Source organism: Maniola hyperantus, chromosome 16, assembly GCF_902806685.2.
Source record: "Maniola hyperantus chromosome 16, iAphHyp1.2, whole genome shotgun sequence".
NCBI classification, from domain to species: domain Eukaryota; kingdom Metazoa; phylum Arthropoda; class Insecta; order Lepidoptera; family Nymphalidae; genus Maniola; species Maniola hyperantus.
The window spans coordinates 653,561-672,230 of NC_048551.1; the positions used below are offsets into that span (position 1 = coordinate 653,561).

Genomic DNA, 18,670 nt, shown 5'->3' on the forward strand with positions numbered 1-18,670 from the left:
TATTAGTTTTTTACTATGAGAAGTTTTAATGCGTTCTATGACTTCAGCTAGTGGTACACGAATGACGTCGTAGTCTGGATGGAATTGTGATAATGCCTGTGTCAAAAATAATCCGAGTTAAAATTTTTTTTTTTTAGTTTTATTAAACAATACAATATAATACTTTAATTTGCAAAATGTGTGTAACCCATAACCTTTATCGGTTTTTACACGGCATCGTACCGGAACGTCAAAATATTTGGCAGCATGGCTTGGCCAGTAGGACCTAGCTAATGGCCATAGACCATCAGACCAGACCAGAGACGATTTATATATTATAAATTCCCAAATTGCCTCTTCCAGTGGTGGGGATACACCACAGGAACACGAAGAGAAACTTTCAGTTTTTATAAAACAACGAAGGTCTGTCAGGCGCTGGCTCTCAGTCCATAACGGGTCTGAGGTGCGCACGAGTCGTTTTTCTGTGCGAACACCTAACGGTATAATAAGCATATTGTGTCTAGACGTGCTTGTGTCTAGACATTTGATACATTACTAGTACCTACATTAAAATATGCATGCGTCAAATATCTGACTGTTGCATGTGATGACGTAAGACAGTCAATTGTTAATTTAACGCGACAATTGAAGCGTCGCATGCAATTCGCTTGGAGATTTTGGTGTAACCGGATATGGACTGTGTTAGATTTAAAGTGAACGGAGTACAGTGCTCAGGTAACTACTATTTTTTATCTCGCGACTTCGTCCGCGTGGACTACACAAATTCAAACCCATATTTCACCCCCTTAGGGGTTGAATTTTCAAAAATCCTTTCTTAGCGGATGCCTACGTCACAATAGCTATCTGCATGCCAAATTTCAGCCCAATCCGTCAAGTAGTTTGAGCTGTGCGTTGATAGATCAGTCATTCAGTCAGTCAGAAAAGAAAGAAAGAAAGACGTTTATTAACAAAACTGTTGCACACATCACATCTTATAACTAAGAGCTGGCTATTCCGCCGCTTCTTCCACCTGAGCATAAGCCCAACGCGCTTCAAGCAAAAGAAGCGGCAGAACAAACTGTCATGTGTGGCACAACCCGAAAAAGGTCCCAGCTCAGCATTATGCTGTATGTATGCTAAATTTTATCAAACACAAAAGTGTATGTGTGTGTGTGTGTGTGTGACATTTAGTAATTATAAAATTCCAAACCTCTGCCAGGAATCGAACCCGGGACCTCCCACTAATAAGACCACGGCGCATACCACCATGCCAGAGAGGTTGTCAAAATGTGTGTGTGTGTGTGTGTGTGTTTGTTCCGGAATAGAAAGTTGCCTATGTCAGTTTCCGGGATGCAAACTACCTCTGTACCAATGGGAACTCTTTGATTTACCGAGATAAAAAATAACCTGTTATTTTATTATTTTCTTTATTGGGTTTACCAACAGCTTAGTCATTCACAAAAACAGTCACAAAAACAATTTTAACTATTTAAAATACATTCACAAAATGACAAGCTTATTATAGGCAACCACAGCATGCAAAAAACCTATGTCCGTCCCCGGGATGTACCTAAGCTAACTCTATACCAAATTCTCTATCAAAATAGTTGAAGTGATGGGCCGTGAAAGGCCAGCAGACAGACAGACAGACACCTGGGATGTAAAGTAGAAAATTAAACATCTTTAAAGTTACATAAACACTTCTTTTTATTTAATTTACATCCCGAGTACCTACAGTTCACAGGCACGCGTCTACATTCTTACTTTTCGCCATCTTGTCTCGCATCTTCCTTCTCCCTTTCACATTTCACTCACCGCACATCTTGCATCTCTGTCATTTCCTTACGTTCCATTTCGCAATGCATTCCCACATTAGTATAGATTAGTATGGATTGTAATCCTTTTCCATTCAAACAGTTGGCAAAGATGTATCGTCCACCACGTCCCTGCTGGAGTACCTCCGCAGGCACCTGGAGCTGCGAGGCACCAAGTACATGTGCCTGGAAGGGGGCTGCGGAGCCTGCATCGTCAGTGCTGTCAAGTGCCCCGGACAAGCACCGCAGTCCGTCAATGCTGTAAGCTCTATAATCATACTATTAACATCAGAGCCATCATCACACATTCATTTCATCCTGAATACTCATTCAGGATGAAATGAATGTTTTCTATTTTAAAAACTAAACTCACTCACAATATACAAGCTTAAATTATTTGTACCCTCACGTGTATTAAAACGGTCATCCAGACACAAAAAAAAATTACATTTGCCAGTGTCTAGAACTAACAACAGATCAAATTCCTTAATTTTTCGCGCTTTTCGCAATTTTAACTCAATTTATAACGAGTCCAGCATAGGCTTATTTTATGGCAATGTGAACAGTGTACGCCAAAGTTTAATAAATTTATTTGCTAGCATAACGTAATTATATCTAGTTATAGTTTGCTTGTCAAGTGTGATCATCTTACTTTTAATTTTGTATCTAATCTAATCTATTATTAGCTTGTAGTTACTTAATTTTAAGATTATAATAGATTTATTTAAGCTGTTGATTTTCCTAATAAAATAAAAATAAATAAAATAAAATGTGAAGATACCAAAGTAACCGGCTCGTTAGAAAGCCTGGAGCACCGCTAAGCTCTCTTTTTGCATGTTCCATCGCCTTTGTATTTTGAAATGGGGAGTGCTCTGAAGAGTTGTTTGACTTCATTCTACCTTCCTTTTTCTATAACCACACCGCACGCCACCGAAAGCAATTTCACGCTCACTACCTGGGTGCCTGGTGCACTTCGACCATTGTGCCAGATCCTTTTTTCCACGCACATGCAAACTGTGGAATCAACTCCCATCGGCGGTGTTCCCATTAGATTACAACATGGGGTTATTCAAGGGGCGGACGCATTGGCGGTTCCTCTAGTACTGCAAATGTTCATGGGCAGCATCACTTAACATCAGACGACCCACCTGCTTGTTTACCGGCTTTTTTATTTAAAAAAAAATATGGAAATAACACGATAATATTTTAATCAATTGCTACAATGCCTAGAACCTTAAAATGGGCGGCTCGTCCATCTTTTTCGGAGTCTTGCTTTGTAGCAGTATGATCATTACATCATCAATCTTGCCTATAATTTATTTTTTAAAGAATATTAGCCATGTTAAATGACTAATATTCTCCTTTCCTCTCCAACTAAGCGTCAAGCTTGTGCTAGGAGTAGGTACGACAACAGTGCAACGGGCGGGGTTTGAACCGTTGACCTTTCGATTTTCAGTCCACTCCTTTACCCGTTGAGCTATTGAGGCTCTATTATTATCATGCGAATTCTTGTTTCAGTGCTTGGTGTCAGTAACCTCATGTCAAGGTTGGGACATCACAACCATCGAGCAAGTTGGGAACCGACTGAAAGGTTATCATCCTCTACAAACGACTCTCGCAGAGAACAACGGGACTCAGTGCGGCTACTGTACACCGGGATGGGTGATGGCTATGTACTCGTGAGTATCTGGCATTCATTTTCTTTTAATTTATACACTGCGCTTGGCTACAATCCGACTTGCAGGCAAATGTTGATACAGCCTAAGATGGCGTGCGCTTGCTTAGAAGATGCCTATTCACTCTTGACTTGATTGTGCCCTTATCTAAATATAATATAAAAGGAAAAGGTGACTGACTGACTGGTCTATAAACGCACAGCTCAAACTACTGGACGGATCGGGCTGAAATATGGCATGCAGATAGCTATTATGACGTAAACATCCGCTAAGAAAGGATTTTTGAAAATTCCACTCTTAAGGGGGTGAAATAGGGGTTTGAAATTTGTGTAGTCCGTGCGGACGTAGTCGCGGGAATAATTTAGTTTAAATTGAAGTGAAAAACTGATGCTAGAGGGGCATTCCATATCTTTCGGATATCTTCGGCGGTTCGAATCAGAAACGAGGGGCAAATCGCTTCGTACGTGGCCATGGAATTTTGATTTAAATGCTGGTGAAGACTATAGTGCCTTTTTCTTATTCTTTTTTTTAACTGTACGATAGTGTTGCGTTTGACAGTCTAGGTTGTAAGCGTGCTTGCCTAAAATATGCCCATTCACTCTTACCTTGAAGTTATTCTAGTAATATGTAGCATGGACGCTGGAAAGGCAACCTAGCCGTCCGTAGTGTCAGAGACTTAACAAAAAGTTTTTGTATGAGCTAATTAAAGAGATCTACTAAAAGATCTAGAGCTATTAAAAAAGATCGCTGTTAGCGATAAGGCCGCCTATTGTACCTGCAAACATCTTTGTTATATTTCTATTGTTATGGTTTTGGTGTACAATCTAAATATATAAAAGGAAAAGGTGACTGATTGATCTATTAACGTACCTACAGCTCAAACTACTACGCCGATCGGGCTGAAATTCGTAGGTATCTGTTAAGAAAGGATTTTTGAAAATTCAACCCCTAAAGGGGGTGAAATATGAGTTCCACCGGGGTGATCTTCCGGTGCGAGGTCGCCATACCAGCGCCGTGAGTCTCCAACGTCTATCGGTTTTACATGTCCATTCCCACTTATGTGTCCTTAGTGTTATCGTAATAATTACATAATCCATACTAATTTTATAAATGCTAAAGTATGTCTGTCTATCTGTCTGTCTGCTAGCTTTTGACGGCTTAACTGTTCAACCGATTTTGACGAAATTTGGTACAGAGGTAGCTTGCAACCCGGCGAAGGACATAGGCTACGTTTTATCCCGGAAAATTTAAGAGTTCCCACAGGATTTTTAAAAATCTAAATCCACGCGTACGAAGTCGCGGGCATCAGCTAGTAGGTAATTTATTATTTACCAATTTTACACGTTTCTTATGGTAGATTATTTTCAGTCTGTTGAAAAGTGATCCCAACTTAACAATGCTTGATGTAGAGAGGTCTCTTTCGAGCAACCTATGCCGTTGTACTGGATACAGACCAATTTTTGATGCATTCAAAAGGTTTGCTTCTGACGCTCCTGGGCGAATAGAAGTGCCTGATATCGAGGAACTGTGTAATAAAACCAAAGACGCATGTTTGGGAAGAGACTGCAAGGATTACGACTGGTGTTTTGTATCTAACGATGATTTGGAAGATAATATTTTGTATATTGAACTGAAAGATGGTAGACAATGGTTTAGAGTACAAACAGTGGCTGATATACTACAAGTTTTACGTACTAAGGGAGTTGACTCCTATATGCTCGTTGCAGGAAATACTGGCAAAGGTAATAGGATAATTTTATGATCGAAAACTTTTGAAACTTTTGAATTTGGGCATAGCTGCTTGTGAGGCTTTATTTTGCACTAGTTGATGCCCGCGACTCATCGATCATCCGCGTGGGTTTAGGTTTTTGAAAATCCCGTGGGAACTCTTTGATTTTCCGGGATAAAAAGTAGCCTATATCACTCTCCAGGTCTTTATCTATATCCATGCAAAAAATCACGTCAATCCGTTGCACCGTTGCCACGTGATTGAAGGACAAACCAACATACCAATAAACCAACAAATAAATACACTTTCGCATTTATAATAGGGGTAGTGACTATAAGGGATATAAATTATAGTCCAGTTAATATTGGCGTTTCCAACATTCGTACCAAGTTTTGAAAAAAAATTTGAAATAAGCTTTACCTACCTACTTTATACCTATGGCAACATAATTACAATATTTTTTTCAGGGGCATACCCAATTATTGAATACCCACGTATACTTATCGACATCAGTGGAGTATCGGAAATCAAAGGCTACGTTTATGATCAGAATTTAATTGTTGGAGCTGGAACAACCCTGACAGAGTTCCTTGAAATATTACGAGAAGCATCCGATACAGAATATTTTGAGTATCTCAAAATTTTATATGAGCATATTCAACTGGTTGCACATGTAGCTGTTAGAAATGTAAGTATACTTGAGAGAAGCTAATAACTGTTTTTTAATCTAAATATATAAGAGGAAAAGGTGACTGACTGACTGACTAACTGATCTATCAACGCACAGCTCAAACTACTGGGCCGGTCGGGCTGAAATTTGGCATGCAGATAGCTATTATGATGTAGACATTCGCTAAGAAAGGATTTTTGAAAATTCAGGTGCAAATACTTAAATATCACCAGATTTTTTTTTCTTACCTAAGCTACGTGTTTGTTTAACATTAGGTATTGTATTGTATAATATTGTTTTATTTATTATCTCAAGATTCTAAATCCCTGAAAATAATTACTTTCTTTTTACTGGTTCGACAGATAAATTATGTAAGCTTTTGAGTCATATTATTACAATTAAAAACTTTAAAAGTTCTTAATATAATTTTGTTATTGTATCGTATTTTTACGAAGAAATATAAAACTGTTTCAGATTGGAACAATTGCGGGAAATCTGATGGTAAAACATGCTCATCAAGAGTTTCCATCGGACATTTTCCTTCTACTCGAGACTATAGGGGCGCGGTTAACTATAAGTAAGCAGAAATCATTTAATCGGAAATGAGAAGATTTATTAATATTTTTTAGTGTAAATAGTCATTGCTTGATACCTAAAATATCAATTCACCATCAGAAATACCCTAATCATCATCTAGTATGCAATATACATATTTTGTGTAAATATTATTGGAAATTTTACTTTTTTGTCCGTAAGTAATAATATTTATGTTCTGTTGGTAAATTGTTTATTACATTTATGCACACCGATTTAAATTAATTGAGTTGTCTGGCATGGTCGATAACGTATAATTATGCATTCATTACAGTTTCCTTAGCTGGCACTAAAACAATTGTTACCATGGGGGACTTTCTCGCTGAAGATATGAAAAGGAAGGTTATATTGAACGTGCTGATGCCGCCATTCTGTAAACAAAATAAATTAGTTACATACAAGGTAAAATATTATATCATAGAAAATATTCCTTGATTTTTGTTTTAAATTTTAAGGAAGCGTATTTTCTTTGCTAAGCTAGATGAATTTTCTGAGGTATATAAATCTATATGGAGATGATTAAAAAACTCTACAGTGCATAATATTTTTAATATTTATTTATTTATTTAAACAACTCAGTACAGTAATCAACTCTCTGGAATCCTGACCCCTAAACTAGGAAATCCCGTGTCTTAGGGGCCTTTTTATTTATGCTTTTCTGCATTATAGCGACAGCATTTTCTAAGAATGTTCCGATACTGGGGTGAAAGATGCATAGATTGTAATTCGGAAGGTTTGCTTGCTTTTCTTATATGTGTAGCAATGGGAGGGCGGCAATGCCTACAATGTAATCTCGTTTAGCAGATTATGAGATAGTAAGCTTGTTGTTCTTTCTTGTACCATGGACTTTCATAACATTTTATTCAATTACCCAACATTTAGAAGAAAGTCAGACAATTGCAAAAAAAATTCCCGTCAAGTGCTAGTCAGACTCGCACACGAAGTGTTCCGTACTAACATACAAAAATAACACTTTTTATTTTTTTTGCTGATGTAACCACAAATTCACGGTTTTCGGATTTTCCCTTGTAGGTACATATGACATTGCTAACTGCCAATTGACATAAATCTAGATCAACGGGAAGTTTACATAGATTTTGATTCACAGACACAACAGACAGACTACGAAGTGATCTCCCCTATAAGGATTATTTTTTCCTTTTGAGGTACGGACCCCTAAAAATGAAGATCTAACAAAAATAAACTTCTTAATTATCACCACATCATTGTATTGCAAATTCAGCAACTTATACTGTACCCGATTTGAATAAATGATTTGGCTTTTGACCTTAAACCATTTTTTTATTTATAGATAGCAGCACGATCAAGAAACGCGCATGCGATAGTTAACGCTGGTTTTTTCTATAAAATAAATGGAGATAATCGAGTATTGGACTGTAGGATTGTTTTCGGTGATCTGTCGCCGAACTTCAACAGAGCCACACAAACGGAAAAATATCTCATTGGCAGAATTCTTTTCAATAATGACACATTACAAAAAGCTCTGAATGTGTTGTCAAAGGAACTTATAGTAGTAGAACTACCACCGGAACCTTCAGTAAAGTATCGAAGAAAACTAGCACTTGTATTATTTTATAAGGTAATAAAAAACTTGTTCTAAAAAGTATAGAAATATTTTTAATTCAATTAAATTTTTACAAGTGCTTGTGAATCGTCAAATGCATCTACTGAATCGGATGCCTTTACAACTGAGAAAAACTAGCAAGAAACTCGACAGTTGCTCTTTTTCTACGGAAACAGGATTTTACTATAATGCTAGAAAAATGAAAAAATGCTAGAAAAGTGATAAACTGATGATTACTGATAAGTTACCACTGAAAAAAAACAAAAAAAAAGAAAGCCTGGAAGAGATCGCTTTAGCGATAAGGCCGCCTTTGCATGCTACAGCTATTAGATTAAGATCCTGTATTGTGTTTTTTCAATGTTTACTTTGTGTTGTGTGCAATAAAGTGTAAAATAAATAAATAAATAAAAAAAAAATTCTGTATTGTTTAAAAGTTCGCAATGTCTTGCAAATAAAACATCTGACTGGCGCTAGAGGTCAGCGACCGTTGCGTAGATAGGTGCCGCGGGGCCAATGTCACGTCATAGGTGGGGCATTGCCCCTGAGTTTTACACGCTATACCTACCTACATTGCGGGTTTGAAAAATACTAAATTATTAAATCTACAAGAATAAGGCAAATGGTTATTGGTATATTCGATTGTGTTTAGGTAGTATAATAATAGCGCTAAGTTTTCATTGGTACTGATTCTGAGCACACCTAAATTTTAGAGTGTTCGCATCCTCTTCTTACTAATGTAATATGAAAAAGACAGACACAGTTTGACAGTTTTAAATTAATTTAGTGCCTTCAAACCGCATGACTTTAGCTGACAGTCGCGACACTATTGTTTAAATTTGTAGCGTGCACTGAAACTTTGAATGTAAAATTCATGTTTTATCCTTTTTAGTTTTTAAGAATATTAAAAAGAAAAAGATGCAGATACTCTAAAATTAGTTTAGAGAAAGACAACAAAATCGACGCCATTCGCATTCTAATTATAACTGTATTTTTCTAACTTGTGGCTTCCATTTTGAAGGGTCTCCTATCTCTGTGTCCGAAAAATATACTGAATCCACGATACAGATCTGGTGCTATAAAGTTACCTGAAAATCGCCCTGTCTCAACAGCCTTTCAGTCCTTCACGACTGATCCAACTGTTTGGCCAATCAATCAGCCAATACCCAAGACGGAAGCTCTGGTAAGATTCAAATTAAATCAATCTATTTAATACTAGCTTATGCTCGCGACAACACCAATTTCAAATCCTCATTTTACCCCCCTAGGTGTCGAATTTGCAGAAATCTTTTCTTAACGGATGTTTATATTATAACAGCTATTTGCATGCCAAATTTCAGCCTGATCCGCCCTGTGGTTCAGCCAGTCAGTCATCAGTCAGTCGGCTTTTCTTTTATTAATCATCATCTTTGTGATTGTGAATTTATGCTTACATAGACATTTGCCATCAATCTCGTACGCGTGAATTTAGGTTTTTACAAGAATCTAAAACAATTTTTTCTCTTACTTTTGTGAAGTGTCTACTTACAACTGATTTTACAAAACGGTATATATCCACATACACTGTAACAAATAATATTTAGTATTTCTTTAATTAGGTATGAATAATTGATTATTAATTTACTCATTCAAATTGTATATACAGTTACAATGTGCAGGAGAAGCAAAATATACTGATGATATGTCAAAATTTCCAAGGGAGGTATTTGCAGCATTTGTGCTCAGCACCGTAGCATTGGGAACTATTACGAGTATAGATGCCACAGAAGCATTAGTAAGTAAACCTTGAGAAGAAGAACAGTAACATTTCTTCAATAGCAAATACAAATTCTTCTCTAATTTTAAAATTGACTATAAAAAAATAAAGCCTAAAGATATTTTTAATATTTTTTACAGCAACAAAAAGGAGTTATAGCGTTTTATACAGCAAAAGATATACCTGGTCTGAATTCATTTACGTCACCCGATGTAACCGATTTTACGGCAGATGAAGAAATACTTTGCAGTGGAGAAGTGAAATATTATAATCAACCAATAGGAATCATAGTTGCCGATACATATTACTTAGCGAACCGAGCTACACTGATGGTAAAAGTTACTTATAGTGATGTTAGAAAGCCGCTTGTTGATATAAGGGTAAATAAAAACAATTCTCAAAAAACTACGTTTTTTTCATCTGTACCAGCTACCAGAACAGGCAATGAAGTTGTTAAAATTATAAAAGGCAATCGCACAATATTATGGCAATATCATTTTTGTTTTGAAACCATGATGTGTGTATCCTTGCCTACTGAAGAGGGATTAAAAGTTTTTCCGACCTCTCAATACATAGATGCAGATCAGGTTCAAACGGCCCGTTGCTTAAACATTGAAGAAAGCAGGTAAATTAAAAAACAGAATACCTATTATTTTAATACTGAAATTTTTGCAGACAAATGGCAACGTTGCAGGATTATTAATCCATAGCTAATATTATTATAAATGCGAAAGTTTGTCTGTCTGTCTGTCAGCTTTTCATGGCCTATCCGCTTAACCGATTTTGATGAAATTCGGTACAGAGGTAGCTTGCGTCCCGGAAAGTCCATAGGTAGCTTTATATATCGGAAAATCAAAGAGTTCTGACGGGATTTTTAAAACCTAAATCCACGCGGACGAAGTCATAAATAAATCATATCATCTAGTATTGAATTAATCCTTTGAGTTTGATCTTCATCTAAAAATGAAATGGTTGTAGATTACTAGGTAACGATAAGACCACCCAAATTGTTTACTCTTATATTTTTTTGTTTTTATTCTATGTACCGACATATTTATGGTGTGCACCATTCATGTATAAGGAATCTATGGTGCTCAGTAAAAATGGTATTTAAAAATTTAAGGGTAGATGTCAAGGTACGTCGCCTTGGTGGTAGCTATGGTGCGAAGATATCAAGACAGAACATAGTGTCTACTGCATGTGCTTTAGTTACATACAAACTAAACCGGCCCTGCAGATTTATTTTGCCTCTAAGAAGTCAAACACGAGCATTAGGAAAGAGAATGCCATCATCGACTGATTATGAAGTATGTATGAGGGTGTTTATAATTATTACTATACGATTTATTCTGTTAAAGAATTTGCATTTTATTTTTTAAAGAATATAAGATATATTAAATGACCAATATTCCCCTTTCCTCTCCAATTAAGTGTCAGGCTTGTGCTAGGAGTAGGTACGACAATAGTGCAACGGGCGGGATTTGAACCGTCGACCTTTCGGTTTTCAGTCCACTCCTATACCGGTTGAGCTATTGAGGCTCTGCTAATAAGTTAGTTGTTCCGTATCATTAATATTGTTTAAACTTCTTTATATTTTAAGGTTCACAGTCTTACGTCTTTCCCTTTGATCTTTGTTCCGTACCTCAAAAGGAAAAACGGAACCCTTAGAGGATCACTTTGTTGTCTGTCTGTCGGTTTGTCAAGAAACCTACAGGGTACTTCCCGTTGACCTAGAATCATTTGGCAAATAGAGTTATCTTATATCAGACAGAGGAAAAATCGGAAAACCGTGAATTTATGGTCACATCACAAGAAAAAAAATTAAAATGTGTTTTGAACAAATAATGAGTATTTTCAATTGTCAAAGTAAGATTACTATACCAAGTGGGGTATCATATTATGAAAGGGCTTTACTTGTAAATTCTAAAACAGGTTTTTATTTATATTTATGCATAGTAATTTTTGATTTATCGTGCAAAATGTCGAAAAATTACGACTGTAGTACGGAACCCTCGTTGCGCGAACCTGACTCGCACTTGGCCGGTTTTTTGCTTTTGTATAGTTTCTAAGTAATATTTTTCTTCTTGGTGATCCTCTACTTCTACATTAGTAATATCTTCTATCAATTCAATCTTGAATTTCAGATCGGTGTTAACGAAAATGGAGTGGTTCAGTATCTTAATTACGACTTGTATAATGATAACGGCTTCATAGTCAACGAAACTCTCGTAAGATTATCCCTTGATGTATTTTCTAGTTGCTATATCCAAGATACGTGGAATTATAGGTGTTTTAACGTAATCACTGACACTCACTCGAACTCCTGGTTTCGGGCTCCAGGTAAAATACATACTTTTATATTTTACTAGCTGATGCCCGCGACTTCATCCGCGTGGAATTAGGTTTTTAAAAATCTTTGATTTTCCGGGATAAAAAGTAGCCTATGTCACTCTCCAGGTCTTTATCTATACCCATGCAAAAACTCACGTCAATCTGTTGCACCGTTGCGATGTGATTGAAGGACAAACCAACAAACCAATAAACAAACACACTTTCGCATTCATTTATAATAAGGGTACTGATTAAAAACCGAACAACCCTTACATAGTATTTTTAAATCATCTCTACATAGTATAAAACAAAGTCGCCTCCCGCTGTCTGTATGTATGTATGAACGCGTAGATCTTTTAAACTACGCAACGGATTTTAATGCGGTTTTCACCAATACATAGAGTGATTCAAGAAGAAGGTTTATAGATATAGTTTTATTCTCAAAAAGTTAGAGATCTCTAAGGAAATTGAGATAATGTGAATTAGGTCGGAAAAAATCCTCTCATTTGAGAGTTTCGTTTTATAATTTTCTGAATTAAATTTTACAGGAACCTTAGAGTCTATTTCTGGCACGGAGGAAATAATGGAGAGGATATCCTATGAGCTTGGTATAGATCCCTTGCAAGTACGTTTGAATAACTTGGACAGAACAAAGTATAGTGATATTGAAGAAATGGTGAATACTCTTATAGCAGATTCTAATTATAAAGAAAGAAGAATTGCTGTAAATAAATTTAACGTAGCAAATCGATGGAAGAAACGTGGTTTGAGGTTTACACTAATGAAATGGTTAAGTTCAGCTCCGTTTTTCTTAAATATTACAATGTCAGTTTTCCACGGGGATGGCTCTGTCGCCATAGTTCATGGTGGCACAGAAATGGGTCAAGGAATAAATACCAAAGCTATACAAGTGTGCGCTTACTTTCTTAAGATACCCATGAGTAAAATTTTTATTAAACCAAACACTGCAATGCTTAATCCAAACAACTCCCGTACAGCGGGCAGTCTGACATCGCAGAATGTTCAGGTTGGTGTTCAAAGATGTTGCGAGCAACTGTTAAAAAGACTGGATCCAATAAAGGAACAAATGATAAATCCAACATGGGAAGAACTTGTAGCCAAAGCGTTTCAGGATGGAGTCAATTTACAGGCTAATTCTTATGTAGATGCTAGTGATGTAAACAATTTCAATGTTTACGGTGTAACGCTGGCTGAAGTTGAAGTTGATACTTTGACGGGACAGTTTCAAATAATAAGAGTTGATTTGCTAGAAGACGTAGGACGTAGTGTAAATCCAGACATTGATATAGGGCAGGTAAGCATAGGAATATTCTTTTTATTCTTTTATAAATAACTATCTGACCCAGCAAACTTCGTTAGATACGATAACAGTCGATTCTTTAAAAATAATTTAATACTTAAAATTTTTCTCTCCGTAAGAACCATCCTCGTACTTAAAGAAATATTATGAAAAAAGAATTAGCGAAATCGGTTCAGCTGTTCTCGAGATTTGCGATCAGCAACACATTTTGCGATTCATTTTTATATATAGAGATTACTTTGTTTATTTATAGGTAGAAGGTGCCTTTATAATGGGTGTTGGATATTTCACAAGTGAAGAGACTGTGTTTAAACGTAAAACTGGAGAACTACTGACAGATCGAACTTGGAACTATTTCATACCAACAGGCACAGATATTCCCCAAGATTTCAGAATTTATTTTAGAAAAAAATCTTACACCAATGATGCAATCTTAGGATCAAAATGTGATTATCAAAATTGATTTTTGATTTTGTTATTCATCATCACCATGATCAACCTATCGCCAAATAACTATTGAGCATGGGTCTCCTCTCAGAATGAGAACAGATTGACCATTGTCTAAGCATCACGCAATAATCAGTACCCTTATTATAAATGCGAAAGTGTGTTTTCCTTCAATCAACGGTGCCACGGATTGACGTGATTTTTCGCATGGGTATAGATAAAGACCTGGAGAGTGACATAGGCTACTTTTATCCCGGAAAATCAAAGAGTTCCCACGGGATTTTGAAAAAACTAATTCCACGCGGACGAAGTTGCGGGCATCAGCTAATAAATCTTTTTAATTCAAGTAAACTTTCACAAGTGCTTTCGAATCGTCGGATGCATCTACCACTGGTTCGGAATGCCTTTCCTACCGAGAAGAACCAACAAGAAACTCGGCGGTCGCTCACACAACATGGCATAATATTGTATGCCATGTATAAAAAAAAGTATTTGCAGTCTTGTGCGTTGCTGGAACGAGCTGCAGGTCAAATCCACGCTCTTTTATCATTTAGATAATCCTCAATTGTGTAATATGCTTTTTTCAGGAGCATATTTTTAATAGATTTTTAAACTTGTGCAAAGGTAAGGTAAGTTTTGAAAGTTTTATTTTTGTTTCAGTAACATCAGAGCCAGCAACGTGTATGGGAGTGGTGATACCTCTCGCTTTGCGAGAGGCGATTACTTCTTCAAGGTTGGAGTCTGGTTTCCCCTCCAACAATTGGTTTAATATAGGTAATTTTATCTTCTTAAATATATAAAAGAAAAAGGTGACTGACTGACTGACTAATCCATCAACGCACAGCTCAAACTACTGGACGGATCGGGCTGAAATTTGGCATTCAAATAGCTATTATAACGTAGGCATGCGCTAAGAAAGGATTTTTGAAAATTCAACCCCTAACGGTGTGACATAGGTGTTTGAAATTTGTGTAGTCCACGCGGACGAAGTCGCGAGCATAAGCTAGTTATATCTATACTAATCTAACTAATATATATCTATATCTATATCTATACTAATAAATAAAATTGAGTGTCTGTCTGTAATTTCGAAACAACTACCTCATATTAAGCTCATATGGTTATCTTATTTGTACCATAATTGAATCACACGTTTTTAAAATTTTTGTCTGTCTGTCTGTCTGAACGGGTTAATCTTCGGAACGGCTGAATCTATTTTGATGGGACTTTCACAGAAATTGCACGTGCATGTCGATTGCTGCATGTTGCACCATACGACCTGTTTCATGGGATTATAGCTAATTAAGTTTTTGGTTCATTGTGAATGATAAAATCTACTTAATTATTCTTTCCATTTATATTTCAGATGGCCCTTATACTGTTGAGATGATCAGTTTGGCTTGTGAGACTAAATTGGAGGAATTCAAATTCTATTAAAAAAGTTCAATTAATGAAACCTTTTGTTTAATAATATTATAATATAGTTATCTATAATATAAAAATGAATCACTAAATGTGTTGCTGATCGCAAATCTCGAGAACAGCTGAACCGATTTCGCTAATTCTTTTTTTATAATATTTCTTGAAGTACGAGGATGGTTCTTACGGAGAGAAAAATTTAATTCAACCTCCCCCTTAATTTTCTAAACTCCACCCGAGGAAAGCCGGGGCAGGTCAGCTAGTTATCAATAAAAAATATGCGTGTGTTTTAAATTTCCTTTATTTTTTCCTCCCCGAATATTTATTGTCCTGACATTAAATCGCAACCATCTCTTGTTTAGGGTTCCGTAGTCGAATGGCAAAAATCGGAACCCTTATAGATTCGTCATGTATGTCTGTCCGTCTGTCTGTCCGTCCGTATGTCACGGCCACTTTTTTCCGAAACTATTAGAGTTAATGCTGTTGAAACTTGGTAAATAGATGTATTTTTCTAAACTGAATAGTTTGCGCGAGAGTCACTTCAAAAGTGGTAAAATGTGTGTGTGTGTGTCCCCGTCCCCTCCTGTAACTACTAAAACAAGAAAATGAATAAACTACAAAAATATATGATGTACGTTACCATGCAAACTTCCAACGAAAATTGGTTTGAACGAGATCTAGTAAGTAGTTTTTGATTTATCGTGCAAAATGTCGATAAAATACGATTGTACTACGGAACCCTCAGTGCGCGAGTCTGATTCGCATGCGTATAGACAAAGGCCTGGAGAGTGACACAGGCTACTTTTTATCCGGGAAAATCAAAGAGTTCCCACGGGATTTTTAAAAACCTAATTCTACACGGACGAAGTCGTGGGCATCAGCTAGTCCTTTTATATATTTAGATGACAGCATATGTCAAAACAAGCTTTACAAGCTGTGATAGCCTAGTGGTTAGAACGTCCGCCTTCTAATCGAAGGTCGGGGGTTCGATCCCGGGCACGCATCTCTAACTTTTCGGAGTTATGTGCGTTTTAATTAATTAAATATCATTCGCTTTAACGGTGAAGAAAAACATCGCGAGGATTCCTGCATGCCTGAGAGTTCTCCATAATGTTCTCAAAGGTGTGTGAAGTCTACCAATCCGCACATGGCCAGCGTGGTAGACTATGGCCAAAAACCCTTCTCAGTCTGAGAGGAAACCCGTGCTCTGTAGTGAGCCGGTGATGGGTTGATCATGATGATATGTCTTTTTTTTTTTTTTTTCTAGATTTTTGTAGAGGGTTTGTTTACAACCTAAACATGTCACCCTCATAGGAGCAAACATTTCATTATGTTCTAACTTCTAAGATTTGAGTACGTTTTATACAGCTTGCACAGTGCTCTGGCCTCCTTAGACAAAGGGAGGGCCAAAACACTGTTACAAGTACCCACATCTCTCAAATCAATATTAAACCTATTTATAAAATTATGCCTTTCTATTTCGTTCCGTACACACTCCACTAAGACGTGATACACATCCTCGATTATATCGCATTCTGTGCATTTTGGCGAGTTTGATTTTGCAATAAGGTATGCAAATCCGTTCAGTGGAATGTGACCGGAGATGATGTCTTAAAAAGCCAATTTAGAAAATAGACAGGTTTTAATTTCAGTGCATTGGAAGCGCTGAATGGAGTCTCTTGGGAAATCGCTATCGCTGTAAGCTAGACCACTAGCTCTGTGGCCTGGCTTGTTGGATCTAATCCTAATTGGGTATTTTACTACTTTTGAATTTGATAAATATTATTACTTTACTATAAACTAGGATAAAAATAATGATGCACGCTGAAAAAAATATTAAAATCCAACAAAGATTTACAAAGTTACAGGCATTTTAATTTTGGAGCGGGAGGGTCTTCTATCCCTTTCTCGCAAAACGAAAATTTGTATGAACCCGCACGAAGCTACTATGGCATTTGTTAAAATGACGTCATAATTCTATATTGCTATCTCTGTCTAATCAGAAATATTTAAATGCTTATAACTTTTTAGGGTTCCGTACCTCAAAAGGAAAAACGGAATCCTTATAGGATCACTTTGTTGTCTGTCTGTCTGTCTGTCTGCAAAACAGCCTAAAACTGTATTAAAGTTAAGTCAAACTTCGTGATTTCGATCAAACGGCATAACAGTAAACAAAATCTCTTATTCAGTTTTTGCTCCTTCTGTAAAATTTCGTGCAATTACACCGTTTTGTTCGTCAGCTCCTCTATTATGTCCCTTATCTAATCTAGGCATAATTGTATTTAACTTTCTTATTTTACGCACCTAATAATATTATGAAAGGGGATTTTTAAATACCTCATAATCATTACGCAAATAAAAAATTTGCGCTGTTTGACAAATAATGCTAAGTTAAATTTTTTTTTTGTTAGTGCTTGTTGGCTTGTTGCTATACTCTTAACTAGTTGACCCGTCCTGGCTTCGTTCGTGTGGAATTTCTGGAAATCATTCTTATTGAGGGTTCAAGTTATAGAGAGAACCAGCATGCATTTCTAGACCCTAATATTTGACATAATCGATTCAGGATCAAATTGAGAATTGAGCTATAAGACCGTAGTAGTACTTGCAAATTCTTTGGTCTGATTAGTTAGACGGTTCCAATTCTGTTGTCTTTCTCTAAACTAAATTTAGAGTATCTGCATCTTTTTCTTTTTAATATTGCTAAAAAAGGACAGAACATAAATTTTACATATAAAGACTCTGAATTTTAGTACACTCTATAAATTTAAACAAAGGGCCCGCGACTCGCAGCTAAAGTCACGAGTAGGTACTCACGAGATTTGACAGCACGAATTTTATTTTTATGTCTGTCCTTTTCATTTTAGATTAGTAAGAAGAGGATGCGAATATGAAGATGATTACTTATTATGGTAACACCAAAAAAACGCGAAAAAACACAAAAAATCGTATAGTTTGTTAAAGTTCACCATATTATATTGCAAATAAAACATCTGACTGACGCAAGAGGTCAACGAACGTTGCGTAAGTAGGCCATTCGGAGTCATTGCCACGTCGTAGGTGAGGCACTGACCCGAGTTTTGCACGCTATACATTGCGGGTTTGAAAAATTCTAAATCACTAAAACTACCAAATGAGGCAAATGCTTATTGGTATTGGATTGTGTTTAGGTAGTATAACATATTATTAGGTAGTATACAGAGGCATATCACTGCCACAGGCAAACCAAGACTCGTCTCGTTCGTGCCTTAATCTTCCTAATTTTTATGTATGGCGTAGAGACATGGACTACCAAAGCAAGAGAAAGGCAAAGAATAGATGCGTTCGAAATGTGGTGCTGGAGGCGGATGCTACG

The 18,670-nt window shown here is 36.5% G+C and overlaps 1 protein-coding gene across 2 annotated transcripts; it reads left to right on the top strand.

Moving 5' to 3' along the window:
• Window positions 1-584: 584 nt before the first annotated feature.
• LOC117989677 (xanthine dehydrogenase/oxidase-like) lies at window positions 585-15,594 on the top strand. 2 transcript variants are annotated; one of them, XM_069503980.1, is made up of 17 exons: window positions 585-714; window positions 1,897-2,054; window positions 3,312-3,472; window positions 4,838-5,211; window positions 5,666-5,886; window positions 6,343-6,445; window positions 6,737-6,864; window positions 7,775-8,062; window positions 9,066-9,227; window positions 9,690-9,818; window positions 9,941-10,425; window positions 10,924-11,107; window positions 11,945-12,140; window positions 12,680-13,446; window positions 13,706-13,898; window positions 14,560-14,673; window positions 15,266-15,594. In XM_069503980.1, the coding sequence occupies exons 1-17, from the start codon at window positions 672-674 to the stop codon at window positions 15,334-15,336; spliced, it is 3,777 nt and encodes a 1,258-aa protein (XP_069360081.1). In that variant the 5' UTR covers window positions 585-671; the 3' UTR covers window positions 15,337-15,594. The 2 variants fall into 2 exon arrangements, with proteins under 2 accessions (XP_069360081.1, XP_069360082.1); XM_069503981.1 differs by lacking the exons at window positions 13,706-13,898; window positions 14,560-14,673; window positions 15,266-15,594 and having other exon boundaries at window positions 11,945-12,028; window positions 12,680-12,822.
• The last annotated feature ends 3,076 nt before the right edge of the window (window positions 15,595-18,670 follow it).

Excerpts from the sequence above, each read along its gene's own strand:
- LOC117989677 (XM_069503980.1), top strand. The coding sequence starts at position 672 with ATGGACTGTGTTAGATTTAAAGTGAACGGAGTACAGTGCTCAG. Across the intron at positions 2,055-3,311 it reads CACCGCAGTCCGTCAATGCT|TGCTTGGTGTCAGTAACCTC; the intron begins GTAAGCTCTATA and ends TTCTTGTTTCAG. Across the intron at positions 6,446-6,736 it reads AGGGGCGCGGTTAACTATAA|TTTCCTTAGCTGGCACTAAA; the intron begins GTAAGCAGAAAT and ends CATTCATTACAG.